This window comes from Anser cygnoides, chromosome 7, assembly GCF_040182565.1.
Source record: "Anser cygnoides isolate HZ-2024a breed goose chromosome 7, Taihu_goose_T2T_genome, whole genome shotgun sequence".
Lineage (NCBI taxonomy): Eukaryota > Metazoa > Chordata > Aves > Anseriformes > Anatidae > Anser > Anser cygnoides.
Window position 1 is genome coordinate 11,636,324 of NC_089879.1, and position 19,600 is coordinate 11,655,923.

The 19,600-nt window shown below is 36.5% G+C and overlaps 1 protein-coding gene across 5 annotated transcripts in view; it reads left to right on the forward strand.

Moving 5' to 3' along the window:
• Positions 1 to 19,600, forward strand: part of SORCS1 (sortilin related VPS10 domain containing receptor 1) — a 290,008-nt gene that overhangs the window by 114,758 nt on the left and 155,650 nt on the right. For all 5 annotated transcript variants that reach the window (XM_067000355.1, XM_067000356.1, XM_067000357.1 and 2 more), the window contains exon 3: positions 9,418 to 9,517. In XM_067000355.1, the coding sequence (XP_066856456.1) occupies positions 9,418 to 9,517 (100 nt within the window). The remainder of the gene's footprint in view (positions 1 to 9,417; positions 9,518 to 19,600) is intronic.

Sequence of the window (19,600 nt, forward strand, 5' to 3'; positions counted from 1 at the left end):
GAGCTTTTTTTTTTTCCTTTGGGGTTACAGACAGAATGTATTATAAAATATTCAATTGAATGAATAATGATAACTCTGGTACTAGTGGGATGAAACACTCAGATGTCTTTTTTCACGTAATCCTTTTCCAATATATTTTTACGCAATCCAGATTTTTGGAATCATTATGGTTTAAAACAGGGTAAAAAAAATAAAATATGGTGGGGGGACAAGGGAGGGTTTCCCATCCCAAAGGAATGGGAATTCCATCTTCCAACTAGATCTTATATATATTAATATATGGCACACTTTTAGTTGGTTTTAAAATGTTACTGGTCCTTAGGAACCAATGGAGTTACTCCATTATAACTGGAGGGATCTGGACAATGATTTTGAAAATGTTTTGGACTCTCTGGACCTTTTAATCTTCTGCTGTTGATTTGCACTGGTAAGACAGAATGAAAATTGAATATTTTTGCAAATGTTTGGAGGGTGCTAGCTAGAAAGCCTCTTCTTCAGGGTATGTACTAAGAGACAGAGAAGACTTGCAACATTTTTATTACACAATAAAACAACTTCTTGCTCTTAATTGGGGAAGGGCTAAAGAAATTTTCTGGATGTATAACTTGACTATGGATACTAACATAGCTCTACCGAGCTAGTATGCCCAATCTTGTAACTGATATCAGCTTGCTTTGAGGTTAGTTTTATTTTTATTTTTTTTCTCCTTGCAACACCCACATTTCCAACAAAGCTGCTATGACCTCAGTGTTATGATGGGATGGGGAGTGTAGGACATGTATGGCTGTCTCATCTCTCTAATTAATGGAAAAGCTTCCTGTTGCTCTCCCCTCAAGCTACAAAATCCATTAACCACCCCTTGGGGTGCCTGAAATTTATTCTGGCCATTACCATCAATTATAAAGTTAATAGTGTGATGATTACTGGGCTACAGTCCTAGCTATTTGTGTGATTTACACCAGACTGGGGTGGAAATGGAAAGATACAACACTCAAAGAACTACTGTGTAAATAAGAACTTAGCACTAAGAGTGCGAAATGTCAGTGTGCCCATTGTAAACATATGACAAAGAGAATCATTAGTCTCTCTGAATTCTTTTAATTTAAATGGTATCTTTCAATTTAAAATCAAGGAAGGACAACTGTAGTGTCTTCCATAGCTAAGATGAGATTTTCTGATGATGACCATAACCTTTAAGTCAGGCTGGGACCAAGGGAATAACTTCATTTTGAATTGCAGTTGTACCTGGAAGAGAATGCTCTGATGCAAAAAGGGTGGAGATTTTCATCCTACCCTCTCTGTTTTTACAAACAAGGCAGGTGAGGAGATCTTCTAGACTGGTTCTCTTCCATCTGCAGACTTACAGCTTCCTTCAGATTTCTCTAAGGTAGTGAGGAACAAGTCTGTTGCCAGTAAACTCTCACTCCCTTCCTCAAGGTCTTCTCCTTCCTTTGAAAATAATGTTCTGGTGGCAAATGGATGATTTTTTTTTTTTTTTAAAAAAACAGTGCTATAGACTTTGACAGGGAAGGAAGAAATGTTTGGAGTGTGTATACAGTCAGATACACAAGGGTAATCAATATCTCAGTTTCTTGTATATTATATTAATTACATAATAGCTCCCAAATATCAGTTCTGTTTTTAGCCTGCTGGTAGGAGAAATCATTGCACAGTGAAAGGGGGTTATTGGTCAAGCAACACAGGACAGACATCTAAACTTAGAAAACATTTAAAGGGGAAAAAATGTGCGCCATGCCTATCTAATCCAAATTTGATATATTTTTTCTACTGTAGTATCCACTCTTGCTCTTTGGGTATCCAACCTTTATACTACAATTTCTCTGGAACCTGAAGGAAATGAAGCCTATCTCCACAATACAGTGGAATGTTACTTCTGTTTAATTCAGTGGTGGCATCAGAAACCTGTTAAAAAAAATAGTCTTAATGTCAGCTTGCAAGCACAAGATGCCTTTAGATTGTTAAACATGGAAATATGATACTAGTTATGCTTTTGCATGACTATTCAGTAAGATGTGAGGATCTGAAGAAATATTGTTTAGGATCATTTTCCTAAAACTTCCCAAGTTGCAAAGAATTTTCTTTCTCTTTGTCCTTGTGAAAGGTAAGGAAGATATACTGCACGGTGAAAAGTGCAGCTTGTTGAAGCCATAATGGTCATGTTGCCCTGAAACCTATCCGTGAGTTCAGCTCAGCCTCAGGTGATAGTAAGTATGGATGGCTGTGAAACTGCATCCTATACTTACAGCCTGCTTCAGCACATGAAGATTTAGCCACATCGATATGGATTCTGGCATGCCCTTTATTAAACGTATGCAAGGGAATGGATTGTCCCTACTTCAAATATGATATAGTCCTGAAGAACACCTACCTTAGAGAGAGGGAAAGAAATATTCTTCAGTTACTAACTCCCAACTGAAATATCAGCAAAAGCAAGTTAACCAAATTTATTTTTTCTTCAACCACTACAAAAAATAAAAATAAAAATAAGCAGATAAGTTGTTTGTTTGTTCGAAGAAAAATAATCAACTTATCTGGGTCACTTACAGATAACACCTTCTGGTCCTCCCCCCCCCCCCCCCCCCCCCTTTTTTTTTCTTGGTTGGTTAAGATTTTGAATAACTATCTAATTCAATGTGTAAACTCTGGATTGGATGTTAAAATGAGCTGCTTCTCCTGCTTGTCACATCTTTAAATTATTTATAGCATTAATCAGCTGAACTATATTAAGTCAAAAATTGCAAGAAATTTGAGAGTGTATATTTCTGATCATTTAGATTACTCCAAATAAAAGCTGATTAAAAAGAAGGAAATTGAATTAATTTAACTGATTATGCAAAGAAATATCAAATTCACGGTTTCCTATTGTTTTCGGCCCTTTTCCCTCCCCCTGAGTTTTTTAGACAGCTTCCATAGGTGGGAAACTTTATTTTATGATGAGCAAATTCTTTATATAAGGGAAAAAATTACACATTTCCATAAATTCATATAAAAATCTATTAACTTCATTTCTAGTAAAACTTACAGTTAGAACTCAAACTGGAAGCAAGACACTTTCAAAATGGAGGCTTAAATCTCTTTTAAAATGTATATTTAAACTATATTTAATTTTGCATTTCTTCCTTTTGACATTTATGTTAAGGCTCTTTTCAATCCTTATTTACACAAAACCTCAGAAAATTTATGCTGTCAGGATAGAGTGGGAAGTCAGTGGAGCCTAAGGGGATATGCATTTGGGTCTGTCACAGGCTTTCTTGGAATGTAAAAAATAGTTATCTCATGTTTCCCTCACCTAGAAAATGAGAACAGCAATAGTTGCCAGCCTGCTGAGGGCCTCGTGAGGAAAAAGTCATTGGAGATATGTTCTCTTAGGAAGTGAGGCATGTGGGTCCCTTGAGTTATGAAATCCCTTCTTTTTCTTTACCCTGGAGATGTCTTTAAAAGTTAATTTCCACCTGTCAGGGTAAATTTGAAGTGTTTTTAGTGCTGTGACATGAGTACTGCCATTACAGTCATGAAATTAAAGAAATGTTAACTCTTTGCCTTGTCACTGCTGTCAGGTCACATGATAACACCACCATTTTGAACCAAACCCTTGTGAATGGTGGAAAAACAAACAAAAAAACAGCCTGGCACCTCTTTGAACAAGCTCCAATTTAGGTTAATCCCCGCTTAAAATACATAGGTTTACCTATAGCTAAAATTCTGCTAAGATTCTTTAATCAAACAAGGAAGAGGATGGCCAGGTAAGCATGGTAGGGCTGGGTCCGAGCTGTGGAAAGGCCTTTAACAGAGGCACCAAGGCAGGGATAAGAATGCTTTCTGTTTAGAAAGGCCCTGGCTGGTCAGTAAGATTTTATATAAAGATCCTGTGTTCTTCCTTAAAAAGTCCACAGGAGAAATTCCTAAACACTTGATAGCCTGTGTGCTGAAGGGGACCAACTGTCATTCAGAGTGTAACATCAGGAGAGAAACATGTAGAAATGAGGGCAAGGGCAGCCTCTTTGCACAGAAAGAGTGCCCGAGGAAGGTCCAAGGACACAGATTTCACTGCATTTACATCTTGCAGTTGCTTTTCAAAGTTGAGACATAACTTCCCTCAGAACGCCTGTCCCTGAGAGAGCCACACAGTTCTGGTTGGAAATGGAGGAGGCCTTGGAGAAGTATTTATACAATGGGTTAGAATGTCAGACAGTGGTGAGAAATATTCAGGTGAGGTGAGGTCATTCTTTTTAAAAATGAGTGATTTTCAATGAAAATAAAGAACAGGAGAGAAAAATCAGCTGTTCTGAGTGAGAAGCTGAGATCAGATCGTTAGTTTCTGGAAAGAATGCTGGGGTTACCCATGAAGGAGTTAAATCAAAATAGGCACCAAGCCAAAAGTGGCATCTAGCAATGGCTTGTGAAAGGCTTAATAGGTGGAACGTATGAACTTAAATGGTTATCTGTTGAAGAAGACTTTGACATTATTAGCTTTTGTGAAACACGGTGGCATGACAAAAATCAATGAGAAACTTTAGTACTTGCCTATAAAACCATAAAGGAAAGAGTTTCAATTTAAGTGATGAGGGAATAGCACCTCAGTCTGCAAAAATCCCCAGAAAGTAAGAATGCAAAAGTCTACAACAATACTGTAGAATTTAGGCTTGAGACACCATATGCAGGAACACAAATATGCTCTTGAATTGCTAGCTCCACTGTTTTTCATGTTAAGAGATGCAAGATCATTTTAAATGGTAACTATTCCTTTATTCAAAAACTTCTTTAGTGAAAGCCTTTTGTAAGAGCAGCCTGTGACATCACAGTTCTGCCTTCTGCAATCTAAAATCCTTCTATCCAAAAATCTGCTCAAGTAGAGAGCAATTTGACAGCAACTGGTAAATCTTGTGATCAACTGGCCAGTCCCTTTGGAGGCAAACCAGGTGGCAAATGTAGTTATGTGAGAAGTTGGAACAGATAATCTTATAATCATTGCTGTTTCTTACTTAAAATATCTGACTTTTGCCAGGATTGAATTCATGTGCAGAAGGAAAAACATACTAGAGCCCACCTCTTCACACTCTTTCGGGTCGTGACAGGTTGCCCTGTTCTGCTGCTCCCTAACCACATTACAGATGCATCTATCCCTGCCTTCTAGGGCTGGCTGCCATTCTGAGAACAGATAGAGCAGCAAATTAAACTGTGCAGGGAGGAGGAGGGTGAGGACATCATACATAAGACAGTCTTCTGCTGATAGGTGGGGGGGGAAAAGGGGGGGGGGAAAAGTCTTGTTAGTATACAAAAAGCAGGCATAGCTGGTGGCAAAAAGGGAAATAAAATGCTTCTTAATGAAGTGTTACAACAAGGGACTTAATCTGTTAATGTACCTTTTATGGGGTGAAAGTCGTACCCCATAAAAGGAGTTGCACACCTCCACAGGCAGGAGATAGGATGTTACAGAGCTTAAATTTGGTGTGTGTGTGTATATATATATATTTTAAATGAGTATTCCAGAAAGATATTTCACAAAAAGAAACCTTGACCAACCAATCAAATGGTTGATTTTTCAAGTCTTCAGCAGCTTACATTAAATAAGTACAGACAACCTTAAATTTGTAACAAAGGAGAGTAAACAATGACTTGCTAGGGAGTTTGTTTAATGTATATATTCATACTGACAGTCCTCTGAATTTGTCTGTGCTTCTTGAGAAAGAAGATAATTTCCATAGGGTTCGTGTAACTGGGTGATTCAGGTTGCCTATTATAGTTGTGAAATATTGGTAGGAAAGAATTGAGATATATTCATGACAGTAGGTAGACTAATGGAATTCAGTGACTTTATTTAAAATGTGTGGGAGTTTATTATAATACTATAATAGAAATGTCATTTACCCTGACAGAAGGAGAGGGAAAAGCCCCATCAATGAATAATAATGAAGTTATTTAAATGTCAAATTTCTTGCAAACAGTTTGCAAAAAATAAATTATTCTACATGTTTTTAGTTGAGGTTTGTTTTAATTTATTATGTACGAAGTCATAGTTTCAGTCCCACAGTTTTGGCATTATTTTTTTTTTATACTGTCAAATAAACTAGTAATAATTAAAATGTTTATCTCATTGGGTGTTTGCAGAAATCATTCTGAATCACCAACTAAGTAGGAAGTCTGATTCTAAACAGCTACCGGTAAAATTTGGGATTGATTTAGTGGAACCAATTACAACTAAAGTGGTGGGACAGGTGTGAAATTATCAGAATGGAGTCTAAATACTCTGTTTCTGAAAATTATTCTTTTAGTCTAACTCATTTGCATTTCAGTAACATCCACAATGTCCTAACACATCTGGCTTTTTTCTCATTTAATTAGATTGGCACAGATCTCATATCTCTCTGCAGACCTTCGTGTTTCAAACTCAGCTGGACTTACTTTGACTTAGCCTATAACTGTACCCACATTCTGAAATGAAACATTTTACACGGGGATTTAAATTATTTGATGAAACCTATTCTGCAATGTCTCTCCCCCCAGCAAATAAATAAATAAATACATGGAAAAAAACATTGCAGCATGCATGTCTACACAAGACCTAATAAAATGACTTGCTGTTTGCTCAGTTATAGGTAGTTATTTCATTGGCTATGTCTTTTCAGCAGATGGTTCAGAAGGTATGTCGTTTCTTTGCTGTGTGTTTTTCAGGTCTGCAGGTCCTGGGTTTAGTCCTTTTCAGATGATTTAGCCAGATCTGCTTGCTCTGTTTATTTTACACAGACTAAAACAGAGTTCTCTCTGCAGAGCTTCAGAGAAGCAGCTCTACCCCACAAAGAGTGGGAGTGATATATATCCATTCCCCTTCAGATAACAGGGATTTAATTTGTTGATCCTATGCTGACATTACTTCTCAGGCCCTGCTGAGGTGCATCTGTCTTTTGCAACACTTTCAGGTTAGGCTAGTTTCCTGGATCACCAAATGGCTGATAAGTTTTCATAGGGTAGGAGTCCATGCTGCTTTATATACCTATTTAATACAACAAATGAAGAGTTTGTTATTCAGGCTTCTAATTGATGTCTGCTCTGTTGTATACATACGTATAATAGGAATAAGATAAAAGCAGTTTGGTGATATCCCTGGGTCGCATCCCAACAGAGGCTTCAGGTGTATGTGGTGTTTCATTTTATATGATTCTTTTGTTCCACTGTTCTGTGTGTGTGTGCATCTACTGCCCCTCTTTGTGTTAAAGCACTTTTGGGTACCCATCTGCTGTTGTATGATATTTATCTGTCTATTAAATCTAAGGGTAACTATAAAGTGGTGTAAGAGAAAACAGATTGTAGCTGGGCAGGTAGGAGGACTGGCTATTACTAATTTAGAACAGGATGATGTGAGCAAGATCTAACAGTAGCACCTTTTATCACTTGCATATTTGTCCATCTGCAAAAACAACAACAGAATAAAAATGGTTTTCCAAGTTTTCCAACATTTCAGTTGCTTTTATAGATGTTGACAGAAGCGTACACTTCCATCTGTAGATGGCATTACCTGTAAATAAAGCTGTGAATGCAAAATAATTGCCTAGAGATTTGAAGTAAGAAAGGGCTGGCACTTCTGACTAAGATTATTATTTGCAATAGGCCTTCAACATCTGTTTGGCTGTATTGTGGTGGGGGTGTTCTTTAACAATTTCCAAACAAATTTTATGGGTCAGGTTTTCTTCATTCTTACCCCTCTTTGAAGGGTCCCATTTTGAAATCACTGTCACTGGTTTAAAGAGGTGCATTCCTTCATTTATAAGTTTTTTTCCTAACTCAGCAGGTCAGATTTAGTCTTTTTTTTTTTTTTTTTTTTTTAATAAATCTTTATCAGCTTAAAATTCACAAGAACATGCCCTGCTTCTGATGCAGAAATAACGATTTCTGAGTAGGCAGGGCAGTGAAATGGAGAGGCTTACCACAGTGAACCAGCAGTCCTTGGCAAAGCTGTGGTCACTCTCCCTTCCCCTTAACACAGGAAGGTCTCTGAAACATTCAGTAATAGAAATAACTGTAGCAGTGTCCTCCTCCTCCCACCACCAAGGAAATAGCTGGGTTAGTTTAGCTGTGCTCCTGAGAGGGATGACCTTATCTTCTGATTGATCTTTCCCTTTATGAGAACTTGGCATTAATCTTCTAACCAACAAAGGTCATGCACCTATATGGGAGCATACGTTTACAAGAGGCAGGGGGAGGAAAAAAACACTTTTGTAGACCACAGGCCAATTGTTACAGAACAAAGACGAGACACGTGCAAATACTTTGATAAAGTTCCTAAATACAAAGACTCAGCTTTAATGCAAATTCACATTTTGTTGCAATTTGTTTTAACAGATGAAAGTCCAAGCTGATGCCTTCTTGTGTTATTCGTGTACTGATTACAAAATCTGAAATCCCAGAAGCTATGGCATGAATTTAGTCAGCTGTAGATGTGGGATCCAATCCAAAAATCTAATTCCTGTGCCACTGCCTTAAAAACAAACAAATAAATAAAAAGATAATGTACTTTGGTAGGCATTAAGTATTTTTTAAATACCTTTGTGAATTTGGCTAACTGCACTACGCTTGGGCTGATTCTCTAAGTTCCTCGGATATAAGGACATCATTCAAGCAAGCACGAGCTGCATAATGAACAAAAACTTTGCTGATAGTTGATCTTGGTTCCAGTCAAGCGTTCAGAACAGATATTATGGGAACTTTGTACAGTCTTGTTTGTTTGTATTTTTTTTGTTCCTCCCCAAGCCGTGTAGTCTCTATGGGCAACTCTCATAACAAATATATTATTTTCCCTGCTGAATGGGGGGAAAATATTGTTCTTAAAGCAAGAATAAAATGTGTCCATACTTTTTGTTGGTCTGTGTGAGCAAAACTACATAAATTATAGCTGTAATGCTTGTATGGTTAGTTTTTTCAAAAACACATCACTGGTTTTCATAGAAAACTGAACTCTAATTTAACTGAACAATCCACTGAAGCGGCTACATTAGACTATGCTGAGAAAGGACTCTTATCTTAGCAAAATTTAGTCTAAGCTTGAAGTATACATTGAGCTGATAACTCTAGTCTCTTACTGTCTGCTATTTAGTATTTCTGACAATCATTATCATCTTCTATATGCAGAATTTATCATTTCTTATTGTACATGTTTATTTTAAAATGCTTTGGGAAGATGCTGTTTTAATTTTTCCTAATCTAATTTAAATGCAAATTGTAAGCACTCACATGATGCTGTGTGTATATAATTAAGTATCATTATATACTACATGAATCATTCAAAAAGCTCTGGAGAGCCATTCTACTATGTAAAGCATAACTTACATTGAAAAGCCGCCAAGTGACTTGTGGTTTTGTGATTAAGTGTTTATACTTATGAAATCTCTTATTGAATTATAGGTCAACGGATTATGGGACAACATATGAGAAACTGAATGATAAAGTTGGCCTGAAGACTATTTTGAGCTACTTGTATGTTTGTCCAACAAACAAACGTAAGGTATGTGATAATGTGGTTGACTCATTTTTATTTTGCTGCGACTTCTGTCCTAGTAAACTCTTCCTGTTTCTTCAATATCCACTATTACTGACTAGAAACTCTCTTTCTGTCTCCCTGACCTTGAAAAAAATATGTAAATTTACCAAAATATATGCTGGTTTAGACCACCCATACCACCTACCTGTGTACTTCAGGGAATATACATTAGCAGAAGATGACCATTAAATGGATAGATGTAATAGGTATCGTGTATCTAATTGTTTGCTTATCTTCTGCCTGGTGGTGATTTTTTCTGGAATTGACAGAGACTCATTAAAATGACAGAAATGCATCTACAGTGACCAGGTTGTATGTAACATTATTTCTTTTAAGTACTCCCAATAGTGAACTGAACAGGATTTGACTAAGTCCTGCAGAGAAAATGCATTCCAAAGCCCAGAAGGTTTTAATCATGCAAGCACCCTGCTGAGTAACAATTTACTAAGAATTTGTAATGCTGACATTCATAAAAGGAAACCGATGCCTTCTCTGATGTACGTTTTTGACATTTTTTTTTTTTTGTAATTTGGAGGTATGCAATACGAAGGGATGAAGCACAGTGCAATGATGATGAAGACTTGTATTCTTATATGTGGATATGCCAGTAGAAGTGATATTGTTTAAAGGTTCTTGTTATGTGGGTTACCTCATATTTGATTATAAGCAATTATTAATACTGGTGTTTTTGTGTGGACGTTAAAAAGTAGCTTAAACCTTCCTGAAATTACTAGTTATTTCATTTCAGATTTCCTCATATATTGGTGCAGTGGGGGAAAAAAAAAAAAAAAAAAAATCAAAGCATGATTAAAGAAATTGTAGTGGTGACATCATTATCCTTGTAACTTTTTAGCTATAGGACTATGCACACTCAGTGTATAGAAGGCCAAACTCCAGCTTTATCTTTTACCAAAGGGGTTATGAACCTGGATAATGTCATTTTTTTTTATTTATTTTTTTTTTTTGCTTTCTGTCCTAGTGCATAGTTTGAATTGTTCCAGTAAGAACTGCATTGCTTCAGCAGAAAATGCTAGTGAAGACTCATTAGCGAAGGAGGCACTGTATATTTGGGCAGCTAAGCTTACTACTGATGTTATTTTCATCACATTAAAACATTTTCTTATACTTTCAGAGAGAATAGGAAAAGCAGAAGGACCTGTCCTAACAGAGAGGGCAATGTCTACCATTATTCTCTTGTCGATCATGTTTAACTCTTTATTCAAAAGAAACTGGCACCTCTAGGTGTAAGTCATTGGACCTGTTAAGAAATTGACCCTAGGATGAGGCAAATCACATCCAAGTGTTGCCTGCTTTTCTCCTACTGACTGCAAGGTGAAGTCTTAGGATGAAAATTGGATTAAATGTTCCCAAGTTAGTGGATAGTGTCTCGTTACAACTGACCCATGACAGAGGTCTAAAGCTTTTCGTTAGAAGCTGCATAACAAAATTATCAAATCACTCAAATGTCTTTCAGGTATGAGGTTTGAAAGGATAATCTCCTGGCACATAAACTGTAGTGTGGCAAGTTTACATATAATCATGCCTGATGTTTGTTGGAGAGCAATGATGCTGTTCTCCAAAAGAAGTAATAAGTGTTTTAGCTGGGCAAAATCTGTATGATCCCTTAACTATTGTGGTGCAGAAAAACCTAAGCAGAAACTAAGGGTTTTGCAGGCATATTAGGACAACTTAAGTTCATGCTGGCTCTGAAAATCCTTCACCACCTCTGGCTGCATCTTCCCGCTCCCTCCCTCACACTGCCACACTTGTTTGTGTAGCCATCTGGTGAGCTGGATCAAAGACTAACCTGCCTGAAAATTAATACCTTTCCAGCTCAAAAAACAAATAGATGAAAAGAAAAGGTTTCACTTGGAAGGGTGGAACTGCCCATTCTGGCAACAGACTGAACTAAAGTTGGCCTGTAATTGATATGGGACAGTGCCAGAGGAAAGCTGCAACACCTGGGATGAAAAGACCTTAGTAAAGGTCTAAGACTGAATTTTACAAAACTTATTTGCGCAAGAGCAGAATTAGGTCTGCATGGAGAACTTCGGGAGGATCTGCTTATGCTGTCTATTTCTGTATAATATTAGATTGTTCCTCCAGGACACATTTAGCTTTAAACACCTAGCTCATCTCCCACGATTAAGAAAGCATGGGGAAGAGAATGTAGAACTATGTAGTACTTCTACACTAAAAATGCTTTTGCAGCGGAAGGCAAAAATATTAGAAGCCTTAGGGTCTTTATCATACCTGCTATGGAATGGAAAGCATGGGGAAACATTTACAGCTTTTAACACCAAAAACATTTTCAGTTAAAACCTCTGGATCCTAAGACCTTTTCTTGTTTTGTTTTGTTTTTCCTTTCCTGAAATTGTGATATAGCTGTGAGAAACTCTATTCTGAAAGTAGCATTTTGTTTCACTATTGTGGGCCAAGTGGTTAGCTGCAGACATTTTTTTTTTCATTCAGAGTTTCAAGTGCTCTAAAATATATGAATTTTATAATATACATTTTGTGGGTATGAAGGGTTTATACACCGCTGTTGTTAACACTGGGCAAATGGTAAAAGTGTTCTCCCTAAATATGTAATATGTAGAAAGTGATTTTTCTCCGACTGCACCTGCAACATTCAATGTTCTTTGTTCCATGAGGCTTTTCCTTTGCAGAGAGAAAAGACTTATTCAGCAGTGAAAAATAGGTAGTCTATTTATTATCTTGCAGGTAGATCTTGCTACAGTGGTGATTCAAGGGGGGACATCATGTGCTTAACTTACTGATGCTGCCTTCTTACTGGAAAAAAAAAAAAAGTCCTTTTAGCACTTGATTAACTTTTAGTAATAGTCCCATTGAAACAAGGAAAATGCTGAATTTGCTAACTCAAGACCAGTTACTTCCAATGAGGAAACCAAGTATATCTTGTACATAGTCTTGTCTGTTCTTTGAAAAGCAGAGCAGTTAGAACACAGAACTATAGAATGCATGTAATTAGATTTATTCAAATAATTAATAGACTTGTTCATGAATTTGTAATGATTTTTACATTATGGAACATGAGTTGAATAAATTGTTTGTTATACTTCTTTTTTTTTTGCTCTGCTCTGCCTATAAAAATATGTACCTATAAATATACATGATTTGCAGAGCTTCTCACTATGACTGCTAATTTCTTTCTAAAAGCTTTCATATTCCAATTTTTATCTCCTTATTCATGAAGTTAAATCCTTTAACCAGACACTGCAAGCAATGTCATATTACAAAGGGGTGGTCTGAAAATACAAGTGAGAACAAAGCCGTTATTTACAACTTAAGCTGCTGACCTATGGCTGTCACTTGTTACTTTTCTGAATTACAGTATTTTCTTTAGGAAATTACAGAAAATGGTAAGTAATATAGTGATGTATTAGCCCTGGCAATAAGAGAGGTGGAAACCCTGTTTTTCAGTATTCTCTCCTTCCACTAAATTACTGTATTAACTGTCCCTATGATTGATGTCACAGACCAGGGAAGAAAAAAATCATAACACATGGATCTTGCAAAAGACATTGTGGTTGTTTGAGTATTTGTCAACAAGTTTTCAAAAGAGACAATCCCCAATGTATAATAAATCCCTAGGCTTATGTATGTCAACATTGGTTTATTTTTTAGGTGCATACAACCTTTTGTGAAGGGATATAAAATGATTTATAGGTTTCTACATGAAGAAATACTGTTTGGGAATAAAGCACTGGTGGGTTAAAAAGTAAAACAAACTAGAAATCCATGTTGATAACTTGAAAATCCTGTTGCAAAACTTTGACATTCGCTTTCCTACAAATTTGCACACACTAAGTTTTTATGGTCTTTCTTTATGAAAACATTTCAAATAGGTTGCTTTCAAGCATTACATGGAAAATCATAGCTATGGAAATAAAAGTGGGTATGGGTGGGTGGGGGGCACTTTACAACTGGTTACGTAGAGGTTTTCTTTGACTAACAATGTTCTGCTGGCTCATGTAGACACTGCATCCTTGTATACAGCACACTGCACAAACTGGCTCTGCAAAGAGCACGGTCTGTTCGTTCTTTGTACTTTCAAGCCCGTTGCACCCATATATCTCCAGTTAATTAATAAATACTGGGTGATAATATCTGCCAACAACTTTATGCTGTTAACAGGACTGGTGCATCAGACGTTTCCTGTAGGTTTGAATGTTTGTGTTAGGTTTTTCGTTTTGTGTTCTCTCCTTCTTTTTACAGACCTGCCTTGAATTTTCCCTTTATTCCTCCAACTGTTTGGATAATTGCTGTGCAGTACAGTGTCCTCTTTTCTTTCTCTCAAAAGATGAATGGATTACAGATGCCTTCCTCTTCTTTTATACTTAGTGTTGTGATTAACACCTTTATCACAGCATGTTAAACACTGCCCTGTTGTGTGTGTAGCTCAAAGATAACGGGTATTTATTGTAAATATAATTGCATGGGTTTCAGTTCCGACTAGATCCCTAACTGCTTCAAATTCATTTCTATTAATGAGTTTTAAATGAAAGGAAACTAAAGAAATGGGGCCCCAGCCTTCTGTTCTTTCTAGTGTTGGGTGGGTAGAGGGGAGAAGAGTTCATGAAATCTTTCTATCTGTCAATCATGAAAGACAGGAGAAGATTTACCCATACTAGCCTGAATGTGAATGATTGAGCACTACTTTTTATCCTGTGCTATTAGAAGAGTTCATTTGCTTCAGGGAGGTTTATAGTTTTGCAATGTAAACTACAACTGTATAGTTGTTTAAAAGTTGAGACCCAGTGCTATGTGCTTTGCGCTGGCCATTGTACCCGATCTTCTGAGCGTTGGGGAAAACATTTTTGTCAATAGAGATGAACCTGAGTTCTACCTGTCATTGCTTTTTCTCTAGAAGTTGATACCTTCAGTTGCTGAAATCAGATTAGGATCAAAATCTTCTCTCTCGCCTGTGGAAAATTTCTGAAGACTGATGTGATGGCAATGCTTGATTTTTGTGCTCAAGGAAATACAGTTCTTTCCAGTTGTGTCGTCCTTGTAGGCCTCTGTAAATCTTAGTGTAAAGACGGCCAGTTTGTATCAGAGAGGTTAGAGCTCAGCAGAGCTCAAAGCACAACTCACTGCAGACTGAGCCAGATCCTGTGACTGTCAAGGGATGGTGTCCTTAGCAAATTAGGCGCAGTGGGAGACCCTGGGTCTACAGTCGATCAGTCATGCCAATAACCCAAAGTGCTCTTGTAGTCTGCTCTTGCGGTGATAAAATCGATTATTCTGTTGCTCTTTTTTTCATTTGGAAGGAAAGGTACTCATTAGCTGTGGGCTGTAAGTGCAGCCTTGAAAGAGGCAGTCATAAGGGACCAAAAAGGCATTGTCTTACAGATGTGAATATTTTATTTTTCCTTAATGATGTATTCCACAGGAGATTTCAATGGGATATTTAAGAGATCTTCTCTTAAATGAGATCTTCTTAAAAGAGATCTTCTCTTAAAGGGAGGAACCACCTTATACTGAAGTGTTTTGCAGATTGAAAGATAAATGTTATCAGATGAAAATTTGTTTAGAATAAAATCCATATAGCATAAGAAGATATATGTAGAAGCCCCCTTGAATTTTTTTTTAATGTCCTTACACTATGACTATAGATGATGCTTAGTAGCCTCATCTTTTACTTCAGAGAAAATATTTTAGAGGGAATGATTCAAAAGAGCATGGACGGGGAATCATCCTCTGGTTTTGCTGGTCTGATAGGCTATTTGGGCTAGATAGCAATACAGAGCCTTTTCTTCAGTGCTCTTCTAATGGAAGAATATGGGTTCTTTCTCGCTTATATCTTTTCTCCAAGTACAGTTGTGTAATCTCATTCAACAATTTTGGTTTAAGATTTCACCTCCTGATCAGAAAGAGTTGAAATCCTGAACCTACATGGCTCAGAATTATTTTGGGCTGTCGTGGTGGTTCAGTGGATTTCTGATAAGACTGTGCACATAATAGATCACTTTCCGTAGAAGAAGGGATGCCTTACCCCTAAATTAAGAATTTTTTCATTTTGTGCAGTTCCACAAGAGGGATGGATTAAGTCTACTGCTGTTAAAAGCTGCAGTATTTTATTTTTTTATTTTATTTTATTTTATTTTATGAAGCTAATGCAAATAAGATATTTTTGTGGAAAAGATTGGTGACTGCTAGAAGGTCTTATATTCTTATGATAACACACAGGATTTTCACTTCAGTTTGTAATATCTGTAGACTCAAGATTAATACTTCTACCTGTGCACTGCTTCTACTTGTGCACACTTGCTATTGAATGAGAATAGACTTGACTTCTATTTCAGAAGTTTGCCTTTTGTGCCCACCAATATCAAAACAAACAAACAAAAAAGATAGTCAAGATATTTTTAATTGCTAGTTTGGAAATGTAGATTTTTCCTCATATATTTTTGATATGATCTCAGGCAGCTGAAGATCAGTAGGATTTCATTGAAGTCAATGAAGATCTGTAAAGCAGCAGTGACTGAAGAGCTGGTCTTGTATTGTTAGTCTTTAATACTGAGTTCATGGGAAACCAATAATTAACAAGCAAATTGATCCATGCTAACAAAGTGAAGGTAGAATCTCATCTTTCAAAATGAATATTCTGACTTTTGAAGTGTCTGGCATCATTCACTACCAAACTTTCTGATTCATGCCTACAGCATATGACAGCTCTCACAATAGCCATTACATTCAAAGCCCTTACCATTATTCTACATTCATATCTCTTCTTGGATATGAAATGAAATCAAAGCCCATTTATTCTGCTGCTTCTCTTGTAAGGCTATCAAAAATAGTGGCAGTTTTGACATTTTCCCACGCAAAGTTGTACTACAGTATGACGTTGTATCACACAGAAGTCTCCAAGGACAGGCTGAGTGTTAAAACTAATGATAGAAAATTATGAGCCATAGAATTCATCTTTAGAGCTAAGATTCACGCAGACTGAGGAGGGTTGCAAAGGTGTTACTTCCATTCTGACTTGTTTCTCTATTCCCTGCTTTCTATAAACCAGACAGTTAAAATTAATGCAAGATAATCTGTTGCTGAATGTCCCTCAGTTCTTTGATCCCTTTTTAATTCCTCAGCAATTTACCAAATATTCTGAAACAGACAATATCCCTTTTGGCAAGAGAGGATATATGACAGCAGTTTAGAGAGCAGAGAAGTAAGTTGTTGGTCGCAGGCTGCGTAGCAGCAGCTGGGATTGCTGGTAGTGCAAGTAAGCGTCTAACTAAAGAGCAGATACATCTTACTGTCAAACCTGTAGCTCTGTCCATTTGTATAAGTAAGACAAGATGTTTAAACCAGGAAAAAGCCAGTTCACCTAACACTGTTTTTTATTTTTTCCACTATGGAAAAAACTAGCCCCAAGCAGGTAAAAATCAGCTTGTTCAGAGTCTCATGAAGTTGGACTAAAATATATATACAGTAAGGTTGTTTTCATTTGCCTTCTGGATTCTGAGCTGTTAAAGATAGATATCTAATTCTCACTTTTATATCATTTCACTGCTGTTTTCTATTAGGAACATACTTGTTTGTTCATTAAATGTTGAAATTGTCTTATTATATGACTTCAGATGTTGAGCTTAAAGGAAATAATACTGTGATACTGTGGTATAATCATATGATGGCTGGTGTGTTGAGGATTGGAGCTGTGAAAAATAACAAATAAATGCATTATACATGAATATTCACCACGGGAGCTCTGAACTCAACCTTCCCTTGCCAAGCCTGCAATAAAGTCATATGTAGTATTTGTTAATTAGCAGATAGTATAATCTGTAATGCATGTTCACTAGATGATTGCAATTGCTCACCCCTTTCGTAGTCTACATGTGTTGTTATGATGAAATGAATGACTAAATCACAGTATATGGGAGTGTTATGCCTTCTGTCTAGCTATGCTTGAAGTATAAGGAGAAGAAAGTAAAGAAAATAGAGAAGAAAAAAACACGTTTTGTTATGAAGCTTCTGATTGATAAATGCTGGTAAATACAGAGTAAAGGGTGTGGTGACAAAGATTAATGGATGGAATTAGAAAGTATTCTGATTGCTAAGAAAATGTAGAATTTGGTTTCTATGCAGCTAGCATGAGAATTAGCAAAGAGATCATTTTGGAAGTGGCCAAGCTTCTTGGAGAAAATGGCAATAATTCAGTCAAAGGTAGCACAGAACAGAGGCTACAAAGATTAAAATTTACCAAAAATAAGGCACTGTAATCAGATTGTTTCCCTGTACTTCTTTTTAAATCCATATTTTTTTTCTCTGAAATCTTCTTATTCCATTTCTCTACCTTTTTTAATTAATAGCCAGAAAAGAATAAAAAGATTTAGGAAGGGCATATAACGTGAAGAGCAAGGAAAATACAGTGTTTACTACATCTTGGAGAAAATGACATAGAGAGGCTGGGGGTATGAGCACACAAAATTTTCTTTGTTTACCATGACTTAGCTTTCAGATGAGTACAGTCCGAAAGCCTAAAAGTTCGCACATAACCAGTTTACCCGTTTTCCTGTGGAGGAGTCTACTACCATGTTCAGAAGTACTATTAATCTCAGAGAGTTGTGTTCACAGGTATTCCAAATACACAGCTAGTATGTTGTTTTCTTAAACTGCCAGTGTAGTTTGGAGAAAAAAAAAAAAAAAAAAAAGGGTGGTAGAATATTTTAAAGGCAGAATATTTTAAAGGCAAGAAACATTTAAATTAACACACTATTTGACAAGAATGAATCAAATTTACAATGTGTTCTATTGTATATAGAGCATTATGAATAATGGATTTTGCTATTTAGAGAAAGAGAAATTTCACATTGATTGAAAGCACTTATTTCTATTCAAACCTTTTTTTTTTTTTCTTTCTGTTCAGGTCATCCAAGTCTCTTCTCTCTTAAAGAGATAAATATTAAATGGATTTTTTTTTTTTTGGGGGGGGGGGGGGGGGGGGGGGGGGGTGAAAAGCCATAATAACTGTTTTGAAATGTTTCAACTCTTAAATTCCATTGAAAACAATGGGAATTTATAATGATAATGATACTTAAAATACTTTCTTAATCACTTTGCTGATTCTGTCATTGTTAGAAGCCTACCCTTAACAGTCTAAATACAGTAAAATACTGTGAATTCTCTGCACATACTAATTTAGGCCTTGGTCCTATGTACATGTAAAAAGTATTCATAGTCTCCACTTTATATACCTGATTTCTTCATCAGAGGAAATAAGGAGAATGAGAAAGGAATGCAGTGGACAACAAATGGCAATGGAAAAATCAGTGGAGAGTGATTCTAGACGTAATTTAGGACAGCTGAGCAATTTAGTTGCAGCAAGAACATTCTGTCCTTAGTCCCTTGAATGGACAATCATCAGGAATATGCACAAAGGAACCGGGAGTAAATGGTAATATGGTCTTTGCATCCCAAACTCCCTGTATGCAGGCATTTCTCATGGTTTTGCCTCATCTGCTGAATGATGAGGCACTCCTGTGCCTATATCAATAACTTTTTCACATTTGCGTTGTTTAGATACATTCATCTGAATACAGACAGAAAATATACAGATAGAGAAAGCAGACAATAGGGTGACACACACACAAAAAAAATAAATCAGAAAATGACAAAACTGTGTCATTTTCTGATTTTTTTTTGTGCTTCAGAATTATATTGTGTCCTTACCAAACAAGATTAAAAACAAACAACAACAACAACAAAAAACAAACACAAAACCCACCAACCAAAAAAAAAAACACTTTTCCTTATTCTAGGGCTCCTTTATATAGCAAATTGCACAAAATTTGAACATTATTGTAATTAGCCAGAATATATTCTAGAGCATGGAATGATTTAACCTTGAGTGTATGGTGTGACGCTGGGTTCCATGTCTGATTGCTCATTAGTTCAGTACTTTCTGTGAATTCTGCTCTTGAGTATGTTGCCTATTCCGGAAACTTCCTAGTGAAGGCAGTCTACTAGAATTAGTTCCTTAATAGGCTAGAAGCATGACAATGGGTTTACAGCTATTTA